Source organism: Parasteatoda tepidariorum, chromosome 4, assembly GCF_982258835.1.
Source record: "Parasteatoda tepidariorum strain Cologne lab strain chromosome 4, Ptep-v5.0, whole genome shotgun sequence".
NCBI classification, from domain to species: domain Eukaryota; kingdom Metazoa; phylum Arthropoda; class Arachnida; order Araneae; family Theridiidae; genus Parasteatoda; species Parasteatoda tepidariorum.
Genome location: NC_141758.1, coordinates 115,152,320 through 115,174,147, shown reverse-complemented (window position 1 = coordinate 115,174,147; position 21,828 = coordinate 115,152,320). Strand labels below are relative to the sequence as shown.

Genomic DNA, 21,828 nt, shown 5'->3' with positions numbered 1-21,828 from the left:
TTTTAAAGAATGAAGGTGCTGACAGTAACTTATTAAGAATATGATGTTCTGACTTAGGGTTGCACAACCTGTGGCCTCTAACTGTTGATGTGTAGTCTGTTCCCCTCCCCCAAATTTCATGGTGTTCTGAATATCTGAATTTGTAAAAGAATTTCCACTCACAGTCATGTTTTATTAAAATATAAAATGTTTTAATCATGTTCTTTAAAAATTATGGTGTTCTTTCAAAAAATTAAAGAAAAAACATCATTTCTAGAGTGAATTATCTTTTAAACTTCTGTAATTTCAGAATTTTTATTATTATTTATTATTTTTATTTTGTCAATTTAAAATTCTAGTTGAATCAAGCCAGTCATTGGCGAATTTTTTTTAAATCCGAAATTAGAATGGAAAAATCAGGAGTATTTCTTTCCTTTCCGATGAACAGGCAAAGTATCTTTAGATTATAATTCTGTAGAAGAAAAAATTATTTGCTTTTGCATTTTTTTCAGCTATTTTATTGTTTCAACTATTTTTTTTATGTTTCTTAAATTTAAAATCTGCAAATATGAAGATGCAGAGTATAACTGTTTTGGTTATACCTATCATTTAAATTAATGTTATTATAATGCTTTTTAAATTTATTGTTCTGTTTTTGTCAGGAGAAAACAGTAACTTCCTTAAGTCATGAAAAGTTCTTGGAATTAGTCATGAAAAGTCATGAATTTGAAAATCTAAAATGTAGCAGATACCTTGCAGTTAATATTTTCAGAAAGTAATCACAACATTTATTTTTGTTTAAAGCAAACCTATACCATTGCCTGTATTTTGCTCATTTGAGATTGTGCATTACAAGCATTGTAAAAAGGTTTACAATAAAAGGTGTAATATGTAAACATTTTAATGGGGCATTTTAAAAGAAGAAAATACAAAAATTGAAGAGATGCTAAAGTTAAATTTCGGATATTGATGAATAAGCAATAGAAAAAGCTATATTAAGCATTTACAAATCTTGTTTTTACAAAGACTATACAGGACCTTTCAGATGAAACTTTATATAAGATTCTTTTCTACAGTGATGTAATTTTTTTTCGTTTACCATAATGTAGATGTTTTTCAGTTAAAATTTAAACATCAAGTCAATCAAATAATTTTTTTGCTATTATCATTATTTTACTGTTATATTATTTTAAACATAATGCGAATAAAAATTTAGGTACTTGTCTCAAATTTCAGCCAAATAATTTAAATTTAAAGTAATAAACACAATTTTGATAATATAAATATTGTTTATTGTCATTGCTAAAAGGAAATTGCTTCTAATATCATATCCTTTCATTTTGATGCAATTAAACGAATACGAAACATTTTGTAACAAATCTATTATTGCAAAGAATAGTGACCTTTATCATCGCATGTAAGAGAAGAAATCATATGCCAGGAACAAATTAATAAAGCAGGAAAATATCAAAACGAAATTTTGAGAAAAATGAATCTTAGAGCACATTATTATTAGTACAAAAGTCTTGTCATTTATTAAATATAAAAGAAAATTCTTGTTTTGTATCACTCTAAAGATAAAAATCCATAAATTCTTGATAAATTAAAAGTAACCAAATTTTAAATACTTTCAACAGTTTCATAAGGAGGAACCTAAGTACTATGAAATTTTTTCAACATAATATGTTTCATCAATGCTCATGTATCTACCAACCCACTTTTTCTATTATTCTAAAGATTTATTGCAAAGTTGCAGAATAAATACTTGACCTTATTTCTTTCTGAATTTTTAAATTCTTATTTGAGTTAATAATAAATAAGAATAAAAAAAATCCTGATTAACATTACAGCTATTTTGCGAAACAACTATTTAATTTGAAAACTAATCATACTAAGAAATAAACCTCATCTAATTATAAAAGCAATATGTTCTTACCATTATCTTTTTGCATAAACGTCTCTATAATCTTTTGGTAAAACACAATTAAAAAAAAAATATTTGTTATTAAATATGTTTTTAAATGCTTACAATTTTTTTATTACTTTTGTTGTTAAGAAAATTTTTTTCTTTTAATTAAAAAAATTCTTGTCTCTTTAATATATCTTTCCATAAATTTACCACCATTTAGAGTTTATTCTTTCAATTGGAATTCTTTGTTTATATTTTTAGCTTTCTATTTGTTAGATTCTAAGATCTTAAACAATTAGGAAGATTAAATTTAATTTAGAAACCTTAGATATTCTTAGTTTGAAATCTGAAATTACTTGTGGGGTAAGTTTTTCTCTTTGCATGATGTCTTTGAAACATTCATTTTAAATTCATGTAGTGCTCACATTATAATTTGTTTTTGTAATTTTTTTGTACCATTTCATTAGTTTTTAAAGCAAAGGAAAGAACACTAAAGTTGCAAAAAGGATCACAGGTTTGCTTGAAAATATGATTACTATGATTTGAGGCATTGAATAATTTCTTTTTAACTAAATTTTTCAAGCTAGATAAATGATATTTGTTTACATTTTAGTCAGTTTTAAAAGGTTAATTGCTTTAATCATTTCTTTAAATTTTAAGATAAATGCACTAGTGTTCAAAAATAAGAGAATTTTCATATTTGGTAGCCTATCTCCATTATAACAGACCAGATTTTAATACACTATTAAGTTGATATCTGGCTGGAAAATTGATTCAACTAATATCCCCTCTTTTTAAAGTTTAAACTAGGTAAGCTTGATGGCTGCCCAAGTTCCATTAAAATGAAATCGCCACCCGATTACATTCTGTAAAGGTTAACATTGAACTTTAAGGCATCAAATTCCTAGTTCTTTTCTTATATAATTATGAATTATTCAAACCAGGCACTCACTATTTACCTACAAACTAAAAAAAATCAACTGCTATAGCAGAGGAAGTTTGATAATCTTGGCAGGCATTATACTAAGTAATTATAAATCTTTCTATGTTCTTTAGAGAGGCAAATTACCTAGTGTGCAGCATATGAGTAAAATCTAAAACTCTATGATTGCTTTGATCAACAATAGACACTCACTTAGAGCTGTTTGCTCTCACAATTTTCTCGAAATTGAAGTTATACGCCAGATGAATTGGCCACTCAGATCTTGGAATTGGCCATTCGAGCACATAAAAGTAGTCTAATAAAATCGCTCAGCAAATTCCTCGACATTTGTCCAGATACTGGAAGATTGCGGCTTCTTTGAATGCTGAACCACTTTAGTAATGCTTTTTCAGCATCCTTGGGATCTGCTTTTCTCAACTTTTTTCTGCCATTTAATTCTTTTTCATGAGCAGAAATTGTTAATTGCCTATTTTTCCATATGTTACAAAGTGTAGATTTGGATAGTTTATATTCCCTGCAAATATCAGCTTGATTACATCCTGATTATGCCCATTTTATAATCAATGAAGAACATTTTACGTTTACTGTTCGCCATAGTTAAATTTGAGACACTTGTTTGCAAGCTTTTTTTAACTGAACTGAGAGCAAAATGGAGTTGAAATGAGGGCCTTATCAACACATATTAGTGTCCAACCCTTTGACCAATAATGAATAATTACTCTTTCCCTCTGACAGAAAATGCATATTGATCCCACTGACACCTTACAGGTGCATCATCTGCCTGGGTAGGAAACATCTACTTGATTTGTTTAGGGATGGGAAAGTAAGATAAAGGAAGCAAACAAGAAAAAAATGCTTACCGCTACCTTCCCCTCAACAGATGGCTTTAAAAATCGGTATATGTATTTATTTTGAAGTAGAAATTTTAAAATTATTACAAAAAAATGAAGAAAAAAATCAGTCGAAGACAGAAAAAGTTCATTTTATCCAACTTAATCACTTTTTTGGTTCACTATATCCACAAAAAATAACATTATACGGGTATAGCAGGGCACGGAGCCGAATATTTCATTCACTATATCCGGGAGTTCACTATAGCGGGGTTTGACTGTATTATATCAACTTATCCAAAACGAATTTCATTAAAATTTACCAGTTCACTAAGTTCCAGAGATTAATAACCAAATCTGTAAAGTTCTCCAAATTTTTAACAGCGTAGATTTTGACTTTGTCATGATTGCAGCTGAATCTGGCATTTCTTTTAAATAAGCAATTTTTTTTAATGTATTTTATCTGGCTTCTAATGAATGCACAAAGCTAATACAATTATAACTTTTGATCTAATGATTGAATTTTCACGCAGAAGACAGAGTTAAAAATAGCACATTTTTTCAGAGCCAGAATGTAAGGTACATTTTTCGATAATAACAAATAGAACTCTTTTGAAACTTTTGTTTCCAACTGATTGGTTTAAAATCATATTCAAATTAAAGTAAACTTTTTATTTAATTAATTAATTTATTAATTATTTAAGATTTAATCTGTAGTCTTCTTTGCGTTCGAAAGTTTTTTTCATGTAATTAGCAAAAGAAATAGTATTAAGGAAGAAATATTCCCCCAAAATTTGTGAAACCTTTAAATAATTAAAATAATTTTTTCTTTTACAGTTTAAAGACGCTTTGAAAATTGAAGGAGATATTCATCATGTTCGACTGGCAGTAAAAGTCAAGTGCGTACTACTCATATATTTTATTTTAATCTGTGCAAAATTTCTTAATTTTATTAATTGAAGATGCTTTCTTTTAATTTTAAATTCTTTAAAACCTTTGTGTTTTCTTTAAGAGTCATATGAGTTTCCAAATTATATGTAATTTAATTTGTATGTCAAAATGTATTTTACTATTGCTTATTTCATTCAAAATTAATGACTTTAAAGGGAGAGTAAGAACATAATTATTTGATATAATAATTCTAACATTTCAAATGGTTTTTTGATAAATAAATTGTGATATTTCAAGATAATCACTCTGCAGAATTCCTGTCCTAACAAGAAAATTAATCTACTAATTGTCTAACTATTCTCTTGAAAAGCAGACATACCATATTTCTGTCCTTGTACTGGAAACTGTAACTTCAAGGTGTGCTCTATTAAAATATGTTGATTTTGTTTATTAAGAATAAAATTATCCACAGAGGCGAATAAGAAATTCAGAAACAGTAGGCTGACAAGGATATAAAAATTTAAAATTCATCTTTAAATATTTGATGGGGAAAAAATGAAATTCTTATTTTCAACTACTGGATCACTGAGGAGTTTTGTGCAGGGGAGAAAATTTCTAATTTTTTCCATTTCTCTAGTGATTTAAAACAGAAGACATACTAATTGAAAATAAATTAAGCTATAAATCTACCACAGTATTAATTTTTACCATCTTGGATAATATGAGATTAAGATAAACTTAATAAATGTGTGAAATGGAAATTAGTTAGTTTCAAAACTAATTAATTTAGTTATTAATTAATTTTATGAGCCAAAACTAGTATGTTGGTTTAAAATGAAAATAATACCTATTTTATCTAATTGTTACAAATTTTATTTTATAAATTTTTTTTTTAACTACACGCTTTGAAAATGTTTATTTTTTGTAAAATAAAAATAATAAGTATCCTTTTTTTTAAAAATTATTTTATTCCACATTTTCCATTATTAGTAAAAAATAATTTCATTTTAATTTTTGATTTTATCCAGGGTTGGCAGGTTTTTGACATGTGACAGTTTTTGACAGTTTAATCCATGGTTTAAACCGTCACATCAAAAACCTCACTGTCAAAAATGTCAAAAACCTATATTCATATGTGAAATTTAATTAATGCATAAAATTTATATATTTTTATAAAGGATAGTGTTTCTAAATATGTTCTAGAAAAAATAAATTTTAAATTTTGAAGAAACACTTATATTTTAAATAGTAACCAAAATCTTGTACTTTTGAAAACTCACATCTTTTGTAATATTATGTATTCATTTTCATGTGTTATTGAAAATCTGCAGTGATATTATTAAGAAATTTATTTATAACCAAATTTAGTGTATAGTATAGATTATACTAAAAATTAGACATTTTTAGAGATAAACATTAGCAGTTTTGTACATTAGACATCTTTTAAAGAAAAATCTTTTAAACAGGTTGGGCACATGCAACATTCACAATCAGGGAATTTTTGTCTATTTTTTGCTCTTCTAAAGTAAACTGGGGGGAGGGGGATTAGTGAACTGCTTTCAACATACTTTGTTTGGTGGTGGAAAAATGTTCAAAACTAGTTATGTGCTACCGTATGCTGTGAGGAGCAAATGAACTAGACTATTGAATTTTGAATTAAATTTCTACTTCCATCATTTTCATTTTGATTATGTAGTGTGATGCATGTTCTAATTTTTAAAATTATGTATTAAATTAGGATAATTAAAAAATTTCCATTATAATTTGTTTAAATATTTCATGGATCAGTGACTGTAATGTTCTTCTGTTTAGTTTGACTTTTGTGATTGGTTGTTAGTTTTTCAGAAAAATCAGTAATTCTGAATTTTAAATCTTCAATTTTTTTAAATTCATAGTTAACATAAGACAATACAAATTTAAGTGCTTTCTGTTAAATACACAGAGTTAGTGTCGATTTACAGTATATTCAGCCTATTCATTTACTATGCTGAAAATTTAGCTTATCCAAATACTTGTAAATTTCATTTTGCTGAATACTATATAGTTTTGTTGATATCTAAATATTCAGCTGTTGAATAATTACTTCTTGCTTTCAAGATATACATTATTTGTATTCTTTGTACTTGTACTTGTAATACAAGTGGAGAAAAAAAAATTAAGAGATAAAAATTGTTTTAAAATGATAAGTGTAATAATTATAAATAAATATAATAAACAATATGAATTATATTTATCATTATTCATAAATATAACTACTTTTAAATTCAAATTAACATACAGGATAATAAGGATATTCGGTCTAGCATTAAGAATTTTTTTTTATATACTTGTATCAAGTTTGTATTTATACAACATAACTTGTAAGCTCCTTATAAATATAAATATTAGTTATATGTTCCTTATATGTCAAAAATGCATGGTAATAAACTTTTAATTTTCTTAAATATCAAAAAAAAAAATTTTTTTTTCTTCAAAATATAAATATTTAAACAATTTTTGTGCAAAATTTTTCTGCACATGCATTTGAATATAAATTTCTGAGATTTTAAATCTGTTATTTTACCTTAAATTTAATTAAAAAATATTTTAAAACCTGCTGATTACCTATAGTATAATTAAATTTCAATGTAATGCATGACAACTGTTGGTAGTTTTGAAGTTTATATATTTTCTTGGCAAACTTCAGTTTTTGACGTTTTCGACAGGTTTTTGACAGTTTAAACCAGTATTATACCCTTGTCATGTCAAAAACCACTTTTTGACGTCAAAAACCCAACCCTGATTTTATCATATAAAAAAAAAAAAAAATTGTATGAAACATTTAAAGAAATTTATTTTTTCTTACTTTCAGACACTTGCAGAAAATAATCTCTGTTGAATGGTAAAAATTATTACTTCTCAAAACAAAAGCAAATCATTCCTTAGTAATCCAGCTAAAAAAACTAAGTACTAGTCAGTACCTTGTCTCAATCTTAATTTTATATAAATTAATTTATATAAAATTATATTCCTCTAAATTCTTTTTTTATTAAAAATAACCGCTTTTACTTTATATTGTAGAAAGTTTTTGGCATGCAGTAATTTTTTAGTAAACTCAAAAATATTAAATATCATAAAGTGACAAAAAATAAGAAAATGACAATGAGAGGAAAACCATTGGCAAATCCTAGTCCCGGTAATGACTGGTTCAAAGCTGTTCACATTACTGGTTTAAAATATTTTCAGTGATAGACAAATTATGAATCAGAGTTGCCCTCGAGCTAAGCTTAAGAGTTTTTTGTGGATTCCTTTCTATATAACACAAATTTCATTTAAAATGTCTTCTATGAAGGCATATTTGTACCTATGTTTGGTCCAGGAGTTAACTTGTCTTCTGGCAATTGTTCAATTTTTCAAGGTATAGTTAATTTATGATATATAAGGAAATCTTGGTTAAGTGGACACTCTTGGGACAAAATTGTCATAAGGGAAAAAATTGTCTGCTTACAAGGGTTCTCCATTTATAGGAAGGGTACATTAATAACTCCATAAATTGTTTTTAGAATAACAATTGTTGAGAATGTTTTTAGAATAACTCCATAAATTGTTCTTAGAACAATGACTTAGAAATAATTATGTAAACTTATTTGCACATTGATATTTATTTGAACTTTAAAAATTAAAATATTTACAATGCAAAAGGAATAGATGAAGAAATTTGATACTAATTTCTTTTTAAACCTTCATCTGACATATATCCCAGGCTCTAAGTAATCATATTTATATCTGGCTTCGGTTTTCTTGAGCTGATTCCAACCTTCAAAAGTGAGCTTGAATAAGTCCTTCATGAGAAACCTTGTTCCATCTCCTCTTCTTCCCATGCTTTGCTCTATTTTGACATTGGAAACTAAGAATTTTTCCATCAGTCAGCAAAAGGAAGAAGCCTTTGTGGGGTATGAGTAGGGAAGGATTTAATAGCAGTTCCAGTTGAGGAAACATTAAAGTTCTCTTGAAATAGTGTTTTTTTTTTTTTTTTTTTTTTTTTTTTTTTAATTTTCTTTTAGAATTGTACAAAAAAAGGATATTTAAAAATTATTTTATTTTACTTTATTTATTAATTTTTGCATTTCAAAGATAGAGATTGAGATTTAAGATAGAAATTCAGGTGTACTAATACACACAAAATAGAAATATTATATGGAGATATGCAAACCGTTGTTTTAATTTTGTAAAAGAAGAAATGTCTAAATCTTATGTGTACTGTACATTAGAAACCAGAAAATTAAATCAAGTAATAATACTATATATAAATCCCATATTATAATATTGGTCATTAAATTTCATATTGTATTTACTTACCTTCTGTATGAAATCTAAAGTAGGCGCTATATATAGTTCAATTGAAACACTTGGAATCAAAAGTGTTTGTCAGTGCAAAACAAAACTTCACATCACTCTCATAATTATATTCTATTGGTTAAAATTCATATATTGGAAATAGAGATGAGATAGGCTCAGCCTCTAGTTTGTTTATTGAAAAAAGATTTTGGTTTGGCTTAATAAAAATCAAAAGAATCGTGATCTATTTTTTTTTTTGTTGGTGCTTTTGCTTTGTGAGTTTAACACTAATTGTCAAATGACTTTTGATCTTTTATACCTTATGTATCGTGCACAAAGTAAAAAGGACCACTCTGAATAGATTTTGATTTAATGATCAGATCTTCACCTTTTGGGACTCAATCCTAATGGTTTAAGGGGGTGACCTAAAATATGCTGATTAATTAATGCAGACGATATTTTAAGTCACACACATAAATGTATTTTCTCTGTATAAACATACTTTTTTTGTTGATGGTTTCGAATTTCAGATCCCCAGAATATAGGATCTAACGGTATTCTGGAAAATATAGTCTATAGGCTGGTCAAGAGACCCTTCCTCAGTTTAAACCCCTTAATGTTAATTTTACCTTTTGCCTATTTCACCATCAGTCTGAGAACTTTTTAAGCAAATTAAAAAGTTTTTACTTATAATTATAAATTATTTTTATGAAGGTTCCATGCAAAATAAAACTTTTAGTATACATACATTACTTTTGTATAATAGTAATAATCCAAAAAGTATTGGATTGTAAGGTATTTAAGTTTTTAGATCATTTTTAAAGAATGCAGTTGTAAATTTCTAAATGCAAAATTTTAGCGAAATCGTTTGAATAGTTTCTGAAAAATCTAATTTTGAAAAAGATGTATTTTTTAAATTTAATTTCTCTAGAAATTATTTGACCAATTTTGCTCAAAATTTTTATTTTTCCAGGCAAAAATACAGTCTTCAAAATAATGTTAAAATTGTATACCATGCAATTCAAATTTTTTTACTACTAAGTAAAATAATAAAAAATAGTAAGTAGTCACTAAAAGTAATTTTTGCATGGAATTATTTTTGGCAAAATTAAGTTAATAATTAATTATAAGTAAAATTCTTCAATATGCTTAAATTTTTTTCAATATATGGCGAAATACACTAAAAGTAAAATTAACACTTAAAGGATCTAAACTATTGAGACCATATTTCCTAGGCTGCTGCCACTCCTATATTTTAAGTATCAGAAATTCAAATCTTTCAAAAAGTTTATTCAGAGACGGTTCGTTTTTGTGTCTGATTTCGTAATTTTAAATGCCGTCTGCACCAAATCATTAGCAATATTTAATGTCACCCCCCCAAACCCTTAAGTCTATGTTCTTGAACTAATCATTAGATAAAAAGTTATTCAAGGTGGTCCATTTATTTTTTTGTGCATTGTACATATTTATCATCTTTGTAATTATTAAAATAAAATTAAGTAGCTTAACAATCCCTGAAACTTTATTTTACAGATATTTAATGGCAATAGAATGAAGATGTTTCACAGTCTGTAGAATTAGGCAGCACTTGTTTTTGTAAGTTTGAAAAGTGAGTTAAAGATGATGTGTATTTGATACCTTTCACTATGACTGAATTGGCATTGATCAAGTTAAAGCAGGGAGATAGTGTAACTGCTAAAGAACTCTTGGAACCAGTTCGGTATGTTGCTTAACATGTTAAATTTATTGTTGTAACTTTCATACCTGTTTGTTCTTCTTATTATTATCTGATTCTAAATAATTTTCTTTAATAAATTTATGTCTATATGCATACATTTATAGATATTTTTTTCAAAATAACGATAACCCATTATTTTTGTGTGTTATTCAGAATCTCCCAGTGCTTAAAAAATTTCAACATTTTTTCATAATACATGTCTTGCTTAGCATGTTGGATTAAAGAATACATGTCTGAATTAGACTTTTGCATGCACCAACATCTTTTCTTAGCGCCTATTTAAAATATATGAATGTGCCAGTTATTAATATGTTAAAAAAATAACATTATTGTATTTATTTCAGTACAGATCAGAAATATCCAGCATTGTTAACAAGGAATTATTTAACATGAATAGGTATTAAAAGAGGAAAAATCATAATTTAAGCCACTTGGATTTTTTTTTTAAATGTCACTGATTTAAACAAAATTTTTTTTTTATCTAATATGCAATTAGTTATCATTTTTGAGTAAAATTTAATGCTTCTTAAACCTATTTATCATTTATCTAAAATCTGTATTTATAAGTTTATGTATTTTTGGAAGGTAGGAAAAACCATTTTCAAATTTTTTATGTTCAACGGCAACAAAATACCTTTCTCTTCATGTGTTCTATTTCAGCAGTGCCGGAATTGTTCCTTTTCTTTTGTTGTTATCATACCAGAACTACTTGTCACTACAAATAAAAAAGAAAAAGTGATAGAACTTCTATTTCTTAGTCTTTTATTATAATTAGTTTACATTTCAGAGTTAGAGGGAAAAATTTTTTTAACGAAGTTCACAACAAATATTTTAGTAATTTCATGACATTAATTATGACATCACAATAACATTAATTATACCGATCTTTTCTATGAATATTCTTGAGGATGTTGTTGCAACTCAAATGCTTCCAAATTAATGATGAGCCATATATTTAGCCATCTAATATTGAACAGATAACAGAAGAAAAGCTTACTTATGTCTCTGTGAGAGACTTGCTTTTTTAATTTTGGTGACTGTCCTAGTATACTCAGATGAAAAATAAACTGGAAAATGAAAAAGCCAGGAAGTTAATATTTTTAATTTAAAGTCAATTATTTTTAGAATAAACTAAATACACCTGAATTATTTGATTTGCTTTGAATTATTTGATTTGCTATGAATTTTATTTGATTTGCTAGGAACTATCAGACATATTTTAAACAATATATCCATTATTTTAGGAACTTTTTTTCTCCTTTTAGGTGTTTTTTTAAATTTTTGTAATTTTCTTCAAGAGCTCAATGCAAAAATTTTAAAATTAATTCAAATTATGCTTACATTTTAAGTTTTAAACTCTTATTCAGACAAAATAAATAAGATTTGAAAGATTCATTCAAATATATTAAGTAGAGAAAATTTGGGCGTTAATGAATTAAGGGGTTCACACTTTTTTGTAGCTTTCCTGCTTAAACTTTTGAATTTATATTTCCCAGATTATTCCTAATCCAAAATGTGAGTTTTAGAAATTCAACGAAAAAAAGGATACTTTTATGTCTGATTTCGTAACTTATAGAGCAATTAATACTATTTTATAATCACTAATGTTTCATTTAATGACTCGCAAATTAACCAAAATTTTTATACTTTATTAGCAATTGTAATAATCCGTATAATTATAAGCTTCTTAATTTTTATTATTTTGCTACTTCAAAAAATGATTACTTTTTCAAATAGCATTTTCCTTTAGTTTAATTTCCAAGATTGAGTAATATTTATTTCGACATAGTGTTATTTTCGTTTAAAAAAAAAAAAAAAAAAAAACAGAGCATCATTTTTGTAACCATGTCACATTTGAAAAACTTAAAAATTTAACTGTCTTTCATTAAAGCAGCTAAATTGTCGTTACATTTCTTCATCTGATATAGTAGTGAATGACATAAATATTTAGTAACTATGACTTAAAAGAAAGTAAAAAGATCTTTAATTGAGTTGGATTCTTTGATCTACTACGTATTTAAAGTTTCAATTTTTTGGAGACCTATCTAGATTTTTGTATTGCTCGGATGTATCCGTCTGTAGCTTCATGTTTGCATATTTTATTCTAAGTCTCTGCCTCATATTTTCACACCCTGAGAACAACAGGATTAAGATTTTGGACAGAATACATGGGTTTTACTGTCTTAAACTCTTAAAGTGTCCAAAAACTTTGGTAAAATTTCTATAGGTGTAACCATTGTACACATAATAGTTACACATATTAATAAATATTTAATGTTTTTTATACAGTATGCTTTAACTTATAAAAGAAAAATAATATAATCTGAAAAATATTTAAGTTTTGAAGCTCCACAATTCATTGAACAACAAAATTGAATACCTTATCCTTTGAATATGAATAAATATGCTTTTAATACAGATAAATTATGTTTTTGTATAAGGATAAATTATGCAATGTTAAAAATAATAATAAACTTTTTAAATAAAACAAAAACTTGTCTTCATTTCGTTTCATATTCAAAAATTAACTTTTTATTTATCAGAATATTTTTTTTTAAATTGTGACATAATTTTAATAAAAGGATTTTGGACAAGACGGTTTAAACTGTAGATTAATCCATTCTGTTCTACACCTTGCCTGGGAGTGGTATATAAGAATTTTTTATTAATAATTTTGAAAACACATTGAAAATTCAAGAAACTGCTTTTTGGATCTTAAATTGAGTTGTTGAATTCCCGATTAAAATGATTTTTTCTTTTTTAGGTTTTGTTCATGACTTCCCTCCCTATTTCAGCTCACCTTCCCATGAATGTTGAAAAAGAATTTGTTCTTCAGTCTGAACAGTAACCACCTCTGGTCAACCCCATTGACGATAAACTTGGTATTATCTTTTTATCTGATCTTGAAAATTCCCCTAGCCATTCATCTAGTCCAGTGTCAGTGACAGTGGTATTACTATCCCAAGTAGGGGTGAGGGGTCACTGCTTAGACAGGCTTTTGGCTTTGGTAGGGGGGAGAAAGGGAATCTTTTTCTTCAGTCTATTGTATTAGCCCTAGAGAGAAGAGAAGCTATCTTGTTCCAGATGTGCTATTCTTGTTTCCATAGCAGCAGATGGCCTCAGACTTTGTGGGGGGGAGTTATTACCATAGACAAACTATACTTGCCACCTATTTTGTTCCTGGGTGACTATGGCGACTCTTTTAAGCAAAAAAAGTGTCTAAAGTCTTTTTTTTCTTCAAAAATAGTGACTTTTTTAATATTTAGGCGACTATTTCTTCATATATTGTGGCATATAAATATAATACGCGAATGATTTTTTGGCACTTTTCCCTTTTATTAATTTGTGAAAAAAACGATCTAGTTTTTTGTGTAATTTAAAAAGTGAATGTTCCTATTCGTATTCACACGTTCGAGAAATTAAATATGGTGATACTTGTATTCATTCAATTTCAAAGCATTGCCGAGCAAAAAGAATAAGTTTCGTCTCTGGTTTCCTCATAATTCAAAACATCACTTGTCACATAAATTCAAAATTCATACAGACAATAAGAAAGTAATTTTAAAATTTTTTACATTGTTTTCCCGAAGTCACAGATTTTTATTTTTTTAATACTCACTTATCCAAATCTGTGCAAAGAATCTATATCTATATTAGCAATATTGTTATAAACTTATATTACTAATATAGATACAGCGTTTTAATTTCTGATAATGATAGGGGAGAGTGGGGTCAGTTGTAACATTTTTTACTTAACTATTTTTACCTAACAAAAAATCCAAAAAATTATTAGTATTAATTGACAGACGAGTAAAGTAGACTATCCTCTACTAGAAAAAAAAGTAAATACATTATTTTAAATGTTATTATATTAGTTTTCAACAATTTTTGACAGTCGTGCACTTGTTACAATTATCCCCACTTACGGGGTCAATTGTAACAGCTCATAAATTCAACTAAAACATAGTTTATTATACATATTATCATAGTTGTGATATATTTTTTTATTGATCAAAATAGTAGTGATATATTAGGAGTAAAAATAATAATGAGCAGAGACCTAAAGGGTTAAACTTTTAACTTTAAGGGGTTAAAAATTTCAATTTATGCTGTGAAAGGTGTCAAATAAAATAATGCACATGCAACATAATATAAATGATGTAAGAAACTATCGGTGGTTCTTAAAGAGTTAAGTAATGGTTTGTGAACGTAATATTATTTATTTTCAGCTGTTACAATTGTCCCTTTACTTATTGTTACAATCATCCCCAAGACGCCATTTCAGCTTCATTTGTTAAAAACAATGCTAATCTTTTTTTTAAATGTTAATTAAGGTGTCCACTTACATATTTGGTTAATAATTTTTATTTGTTTAAACAAAATTACTTTGTTACAATATAATATTCTAATGCCAAAAAAGCACTTACGTTGCGTGAAAATATCTTTTGTGATGTGACTCTTTCAAAATTACATAAAAATGGTTGCCAGCAGGGGTGTGCATGTAGATTTATTAAATACACCTTGTGCGCCACCTAGGAACCAAATCTAGAACCAGACACTCGAAATTTTTGCTCTGTTACAGTCGTACCCTTTTACAATTGACCCCACTCTCCCCTATAGCTTATAATTTTGATTTTTATTCAGTTATGCTTTAATATGTAAGAATCGAAATTTCATAAAATAAGACAATGAAGGAAGTTTATAATTTTTTTTTCTTTTGTCACAAAACTGGAGTTTATAATTTCTTAATTGCAAAAAGTGTTAGCAATCTGTAAATATGCTCCTACATACACATTGTTCTTACCATAGACAAACTATAATGGATTTTGTGTTTTCCTTTTATAGGTTCGGATAAATCTCTCCAACCTAACGTGAACTTTGTTCTGTATATCCCTTCTAGACATCAGTCTCTACTCAGGATATCAGATATGAGGGTGAGTTTCCTGAATTTTTTATTTTTTTTTTTAAATCAAGAAAATTATATTTTATTTTAATTAATTGATCTTTTCTTTTAAAGAATTTTATACACTTACCAACAAAAACTCAGATAAAATGTATAAATAATACCCCCGTGGCAGTGACATTGTCACAGTAGATTATAGAGTTTTGTGCAGCAGAGCAAAATGTAACCTAAAGCAAAAAAAGGAAGATAAAAAAGCACTTAAAAGTGCAATAACTTTCAACAAATTGGAATTTCAAAAAAAAAAAAAAAGGAAGAAAAAAACGCTGTGCATAAACAAGCGTGGCCTTTTCAACATTCCTAGTTTCAACTCTGAAGTTGTATTCCTGCTGTCTGTAGAGCGGCCCACATAGTATTTTTTCCTACAAGTTCACCTATATAATTTCAAGTTTCTAAATTGTTTAGTTTTTGCACAACGAAACAAAATTTAACGTTAAATTGTACGCCCAAAACAGTAGCCTTTCCGATTTTTTAATAGAGAGAGAATTGAGTGAAGCCTTGTTTAAATGCTTCACTGGTCTCCTAAGTGGTAAATAATAAATGTTTCATTATTTGTATTAATATTGAATAATTCCGCATATCATTATCCGTATTCTGCTTCGCTACTAAAAGCAGATTTATGATATCAAGATTCCCTCGGGTCTAGGAAAACCCAGAATTCTCAGGGAATTTTATTTTAACTTTAAAAAGCAGGGAATAGTCGGGAAAGATTGCAATTTCTGGCAAAAAGTTGGAGAATTCTTGTATCATTCGAGAAAAATAACCAATCTTAGAATTGTCAGTTACACTAATCAGTGATTGAGATTCAAGTTCAATAATTCCAATGTCTATTACAATTATTTGTTGTAAAAATTTCTTATTTTAGGGAAACTGGCTCATTTAACGATTTTTTTCCTTCTAAAAGTCTTATAACGCAATAAGCCTTACAAATTAAAAACTCTTGTTTTCTAATGACAAATTACATGGTATAGATTAGGGGTGCACAACCGTTTTTGAGTGAAGGGCCACATGCTCAGCAGATTGACCAAAAAAGGGCCGCAGGCCAAAATATTTAGACAGACATGTTGGCAGCAATTGTTGGTAGTAATTGTTATGTAAACATCATTGTTCTCGGGATTAAATTCTTTTTGTCAGTTAACCTTGTAATAATTTTGCATGAAATTGAATAATTTTAAATGTTTAAAATGAGTAACTGCAAAACTGATGACTTAGGGGGGAAAAACAGAATCAGAATCAATTTATCAAAAATTGTTTTTTAGATAAATTGAAATAATTAAAAATTTTGGAAAAATCATTTTTATTTTTATCATATTACATAATACAAAAGTCCATTTAAACATGAATTTTAACATTAAAAAATTTGTTCACAGAATTAAATTTAAAAAAATAAATATTTTGTCCATAAAGAAAATTCAATTTAAATGCTTTGATTTAAAGAAAGATAAAGGTTAAAAATGATTAAAATTGAAACAAAACCCCTTCGGCTAAAAAGAAATAGCATTTAGTAGGGAATATACTTTAACTTTAAAACAATTATTTTAAATTAATCATAAGAGGCAGGGTCTGAGAGAGGGAAGAAAAAGAAGAAGAAAAACATTTATTTTGAAGGAATTATTTTACTTATTAAAAAAAAAACTATTAAGATACTTGTTTTCAATTCCTTATGACCAATACTTTTTTAAAATGACACTTACTATTTACACATATATATTTAAAATCAATTAAAATTTACATTACTTTTTGAAACTTATTTTGATTAAATTTTTAAAGTTAAAATTTAATGATATAGAAATCATTTCCCAGCATATGATCATAAATGATCTGAAATGGTTATCCTGTAATTTGCAAAGTTTTTAAATATTGTGATAATTTTATCTACTTGATCATATGGTAGCTTTTTCGAGTTATTAAATAAAAATTTTAATGATTTTGTTTGAAGACTGCTCTGTAATTTTTAACAGGCCAAATTCATTGTGGAAAACTGCCTTTCGACAGAAGCTGTTACTAAGTTTATTACTGCCTACACGGCAGTAATAAACTTAGGGTAAATAACTTCATCAGTTTTGGAATCTATCACAAATGGTGTTCTTCCTTTCCTGATTTTTAAATCTCGTGAATACAAATAGCGATGTGTTATTTATTTTTAAATAGCTTGAATACAAATTTTTATGTGTGATTTTTAAATTGCGCAAATAAAAACCGCTATGCATGGTTATCAAATAGTGCAAATAGTGATATGTGGTTTTTAAACTGAGAGAAGACTCATAACGTATGATTTTTGAAACGACTGAATACGAATCGCGATGGATGATTTTTAAATCTCGTTATTGTTAAAACGAAATGCGATGTGCAATTTTAAGATCGCGTAAATGCGAGTTATGATGTGCGACTTTTAAATTGCAAGAAGAATCATAACGTATTATTTTTAAAACGCCTAAATTCGATTCGCAATATGTAATTTTTAAATCACATGACAGCAAAAAGAATAGTTTAAGTGTGTGCTGTTAAACTTCCACATGTTCATGGGGCTAAAAAAATATGCACATAGCTGCCAACTCTACTGGGTTTTCCAGTAGACTACTGGATTTTGCCAGTTTCTCCTGGTCTACTGGTTTAATAAAAATTCTCCTGGTTTTTGCATCTTTTAGAAAATTCCCTAAAACTGAGTAAGTTTTCTTAAAAAAAAAAAAATCCCTTTTAAATTAGAATTTTTACACCATTTATTGCTTTGCTTGAATATTTAAACAAATATTACTAATACTTAATGAAACAAGCCTCATTTATATCAGTTTAAGGCTTATTTATTTATTTTTGTTTTCAGTTTATTTTTATTATTATTTATTAGTATTATTATTTTATTTTTTTCAATAAATTTTTTTCTGAATTCCCTTTTTAAACTAATTTTAAAAAAGTCTTTCAACTATCAATCATAAATTACTTGTTTATTAGTATTCAAAATTATGAGTTTACATAATAAAAAAATATTAAGTACATTTATTGTCTTATTTATAAATGGAAAATGTTGAAGATCATTTATAGTGTTTAGTGTAGTAAAATTTTTGTATTTTGATTAAAATAAAAATTCCCTAAAAGTAAAATATTTAGTTTAGTTTGCAATAGTTATCAGGAAATTTATATTTCGTAAATTCTACTGGATTTTTTCCTATCCATGTTGGCAGCTATGTATGCATATGTTTTGAATAATTTTTTTGCAAATGGGACCGTGTTTTATGTAAATTTACACATCTCGTTTTTTTTTTTTTTTATTCTCTTCAGGAAGGTGTCGATTTTGATAAGATACGTAATTACTTTTCAAATTACAAAAAAAATAATAAATAAATAAACACAAACTAATTGCGTGATTTGCAATATTGTGTTAAAATATCAGGATATTCTAAATCACAATAATGGAAAAAAAGAAGAAAAAAACACTTTCGAAAAACCTCTTATATTTATGTTAAAATCAACGCAAATAGCACACGCAAAAAGTAATTATTTTAATGCACGATTCAAAACTTGCCTGTTGTCTGACTAGTATTAAAAATATAAGAATTTTCTTAATTCACAGAGTAAAAACTACCAAACAAAACTATCAAAATCCTTTCATATTTACAATAAAATCGGCGTAAATAAAGCGTATCAAAAAGTGATGTACTTAAATGCGGGATTCGAAATTAAGACGTCGCTATAGCGTATAAAATATATCGGGACTTTAAAAACCTTGTAGCAATAGTACCAATAGTTGCCAAAACGACGGTTGAAAAATAACTTGACATGCTATAATACTGGCACAAATAAACCACGTCAAAAAATTGTAATCTAAATTAGCGAATCTTTACTCACGATTCGTAATAATGTCGTGTTAAAGCATCGAAAAATTAAAAACCATGCATTAATGCTAAGCAGTAACTGCCGAAAAAGGAACAAAAGTAATTTAGATTTGCTATGAAGTTTGCGCAAATAAAGCGTTTACAATTTTCAAAATTCGCGATTTCAGAAACTTCGTGAAAATGGGTAGCAATAACTACTTAAAAGTCATTGGATTAACGCTGAAATTGGCCTACATGAAAACGTCAAAAAGTGATAACGAAAATTCGAAATTTGTGTATCGTAATAATGATGTATTAAAAATGTTAGGATTCTCAAAACTATGCGCAAATCCGTAGCGCTAACTATCGGAGAAAAAGCGATCGAAAAACTACATTGATTGAGACTGGGTGCATCCAAAACTTGAATATATAAATGTAAAATTTCCAAATTTTTTTAAAGGAAAAAAAAAATTGGAATGAATTTTTTTCATTTCGTTCAGATTCCTCTGGTTGTGCACCCCTATTATAGATAAAACATGGTCTAGATTTCATTGAAATTTACTTGAAATGTCTGGACAAGTCAGGGAAAAATTTTAAGTGGGAACCCTTTATATTTTGGAGGAATATGTTTTAAGGTCATTATTTATATGTGTACCTGTAAAGAAGACTCCAGTATTTTACGACTATCTCCTGTTTACTCCTATATTCCCAAATTTCTCCGTATTTGTCGAAGAAATTTAAAAAAAAAACTTTTGGGCGATCAAATATCCACTGATGGCAAAAATAATTCTTTTATCTCAGAACAGGTTACCAGTGTGAGAATATGGCCAGTGCTGCAGTATGTTGAGTGTTAATAGTTTAAGTAATTATGCATAATGGTTTAAAGAAATTATATTTAGATTAAGATTTATATGCATACTTTTTACTTCAATGAATGTAAGTGCTTATTGCCAGCTTCTCTTGGTTCAATTCTCCCAGTTTTTGTATTTTTTAGAAAATTCACTAAAATTGATTCAGTTTCCTATGAAATAGAATTTTTGTACAGGCTTGATTTAAATAAGTATTACTTATACACAATGAAGCGAACCTTATTTACAGAAAACAGTTCAAAACCCTTTTATACAGTTCATTTTTATTCAGAACTCTCTTTTTAAATTAATTTAAAATCTTCTCACAATGTTTGATGAATTAAATGCCTATTGATATTTGAAATAAATACATTGAGAATGCAGTTTTAATGCCTTATCAAATAGTTCTATTGATAAAAATATACTTATGTGGCCAATAACTAACTCTCTGAGTTTTTAGTCAAGTATTTCTATTTTATGTCGATTTAGGTCTTTCTTTTCGTACCAAAAAAAAAATCTCAATTCTGAACAAAATTATGCTAAAAAATTATATTAATTCTATGAAAAATTATTTTACTAATTGGTATAGTTTGAATCTATATGTCATGTACTTTTTTAATTAATATGAAAAAAAATTGTGCCTGTTAATGTATTGATGTACTAAAACAATTTCCTTTCATCCTACTGTTAAAATATGTTGTAATATTCCTGAATTTTCCCTCTAAGTATTTGACTTTGGAATAAACTTACAAAAATAAATAGTATGCAGAGGAATATTATCATTTGAAATAATAAGAATTATACAAAATTAAATAAGCTTATTTATTCTCAAAAATACAACTCATTTCTGTTGCTTATGATAACTCAATTTTTAAAAACTATTAGGTTCCAGCTTTAAAAAGCGTGATTTCTGTTGGTGTTGCTTCTTCATAGTTTTATTGTACCATGAGTACTCAAGATGGGTAATCTCTCTTTGAAAATAACCATTTAATGTACAGTATCTGATGAAATGATATTTTTATTCATTTAGAATGATCTAAAAATTCTAATTCTGCAACTTGAAATTAGAATTGTTATAATTGAAGCACAAAGATCATTACTAGTGTGATGAAACTAAATCACTAAGTAACATTTCTATTTCTATCAATGATTTTTCGACCTCATTAATTTACCTCCGAAGTGTTTAACAAAGATCCTAAAAATTAGTTTAGAAAACACTATACCTTAGATTAGAATTTATAGTCATCTTTTTAGAAAGCAAAATCATTCGTATGGGAAACTGTAAAAAAACGTTTGGTGGAAGACTGCGGTAGATAGTTTCACACCTAAAATACCTAAAAAAAAACTAAAAGTGTTTAAAGTAGGGGTGCACAATCTTTTTAAGAGAAGGGCCACTTGGACAGCAGGTTGACCAATTTGCTTGTCCAAGTATTTAGACAGATATTAACAATTATAGTATTTTTCATACAGAAACATCAATATACTAGATACTAAATTTTTTCTTATCAGTTAATTCAATAAAATTAAATTATTTTAAACATTAGACATAAAATTATAAATTAAAATTCAACAAATGCAAATCTGATATTTTTTTTAAAATTTCC

At 27.0% G+C, this 21,828-nt stretch overlaps 1 protein-coding gene across 29 annotated transcripts in view; it reads left to right on the top strand.

Moving 5' to 3' along the window:
• LOC147812585 (disheveled-associated activator of morphogenesis 2-like) overlaps nucleotides 1-21,828 on the top strand; it is a 53,455-nt gene that overhangs the window by 12,348 nt on the left and 19,279 nt on the right. For 22 of the 29 annotated variants that reach the window (XR_015433427.1, XR_015433428.1, XR_015433424.1 and 19 more), the window contains 4 exons: nucleotides 4,499-4,560; nucleotides 10,403-10,589; nucleotides 13,372-13,489; nucleotides 15,453-15,541. Coding sequence is in view for 17 of the 29 variants with exons in the window: in XM_087162390.1 (XP_087018516.1) it covers nucleotides 15,536-15,541 (6 nt within the window). In the remaining 12 variants the exon portion in view is untranslated. The other 7 variants (XR_015433432.1, XR_015433433.1, XM_087162394.1 and 4 more) reach the window with 5 other exon arrangements.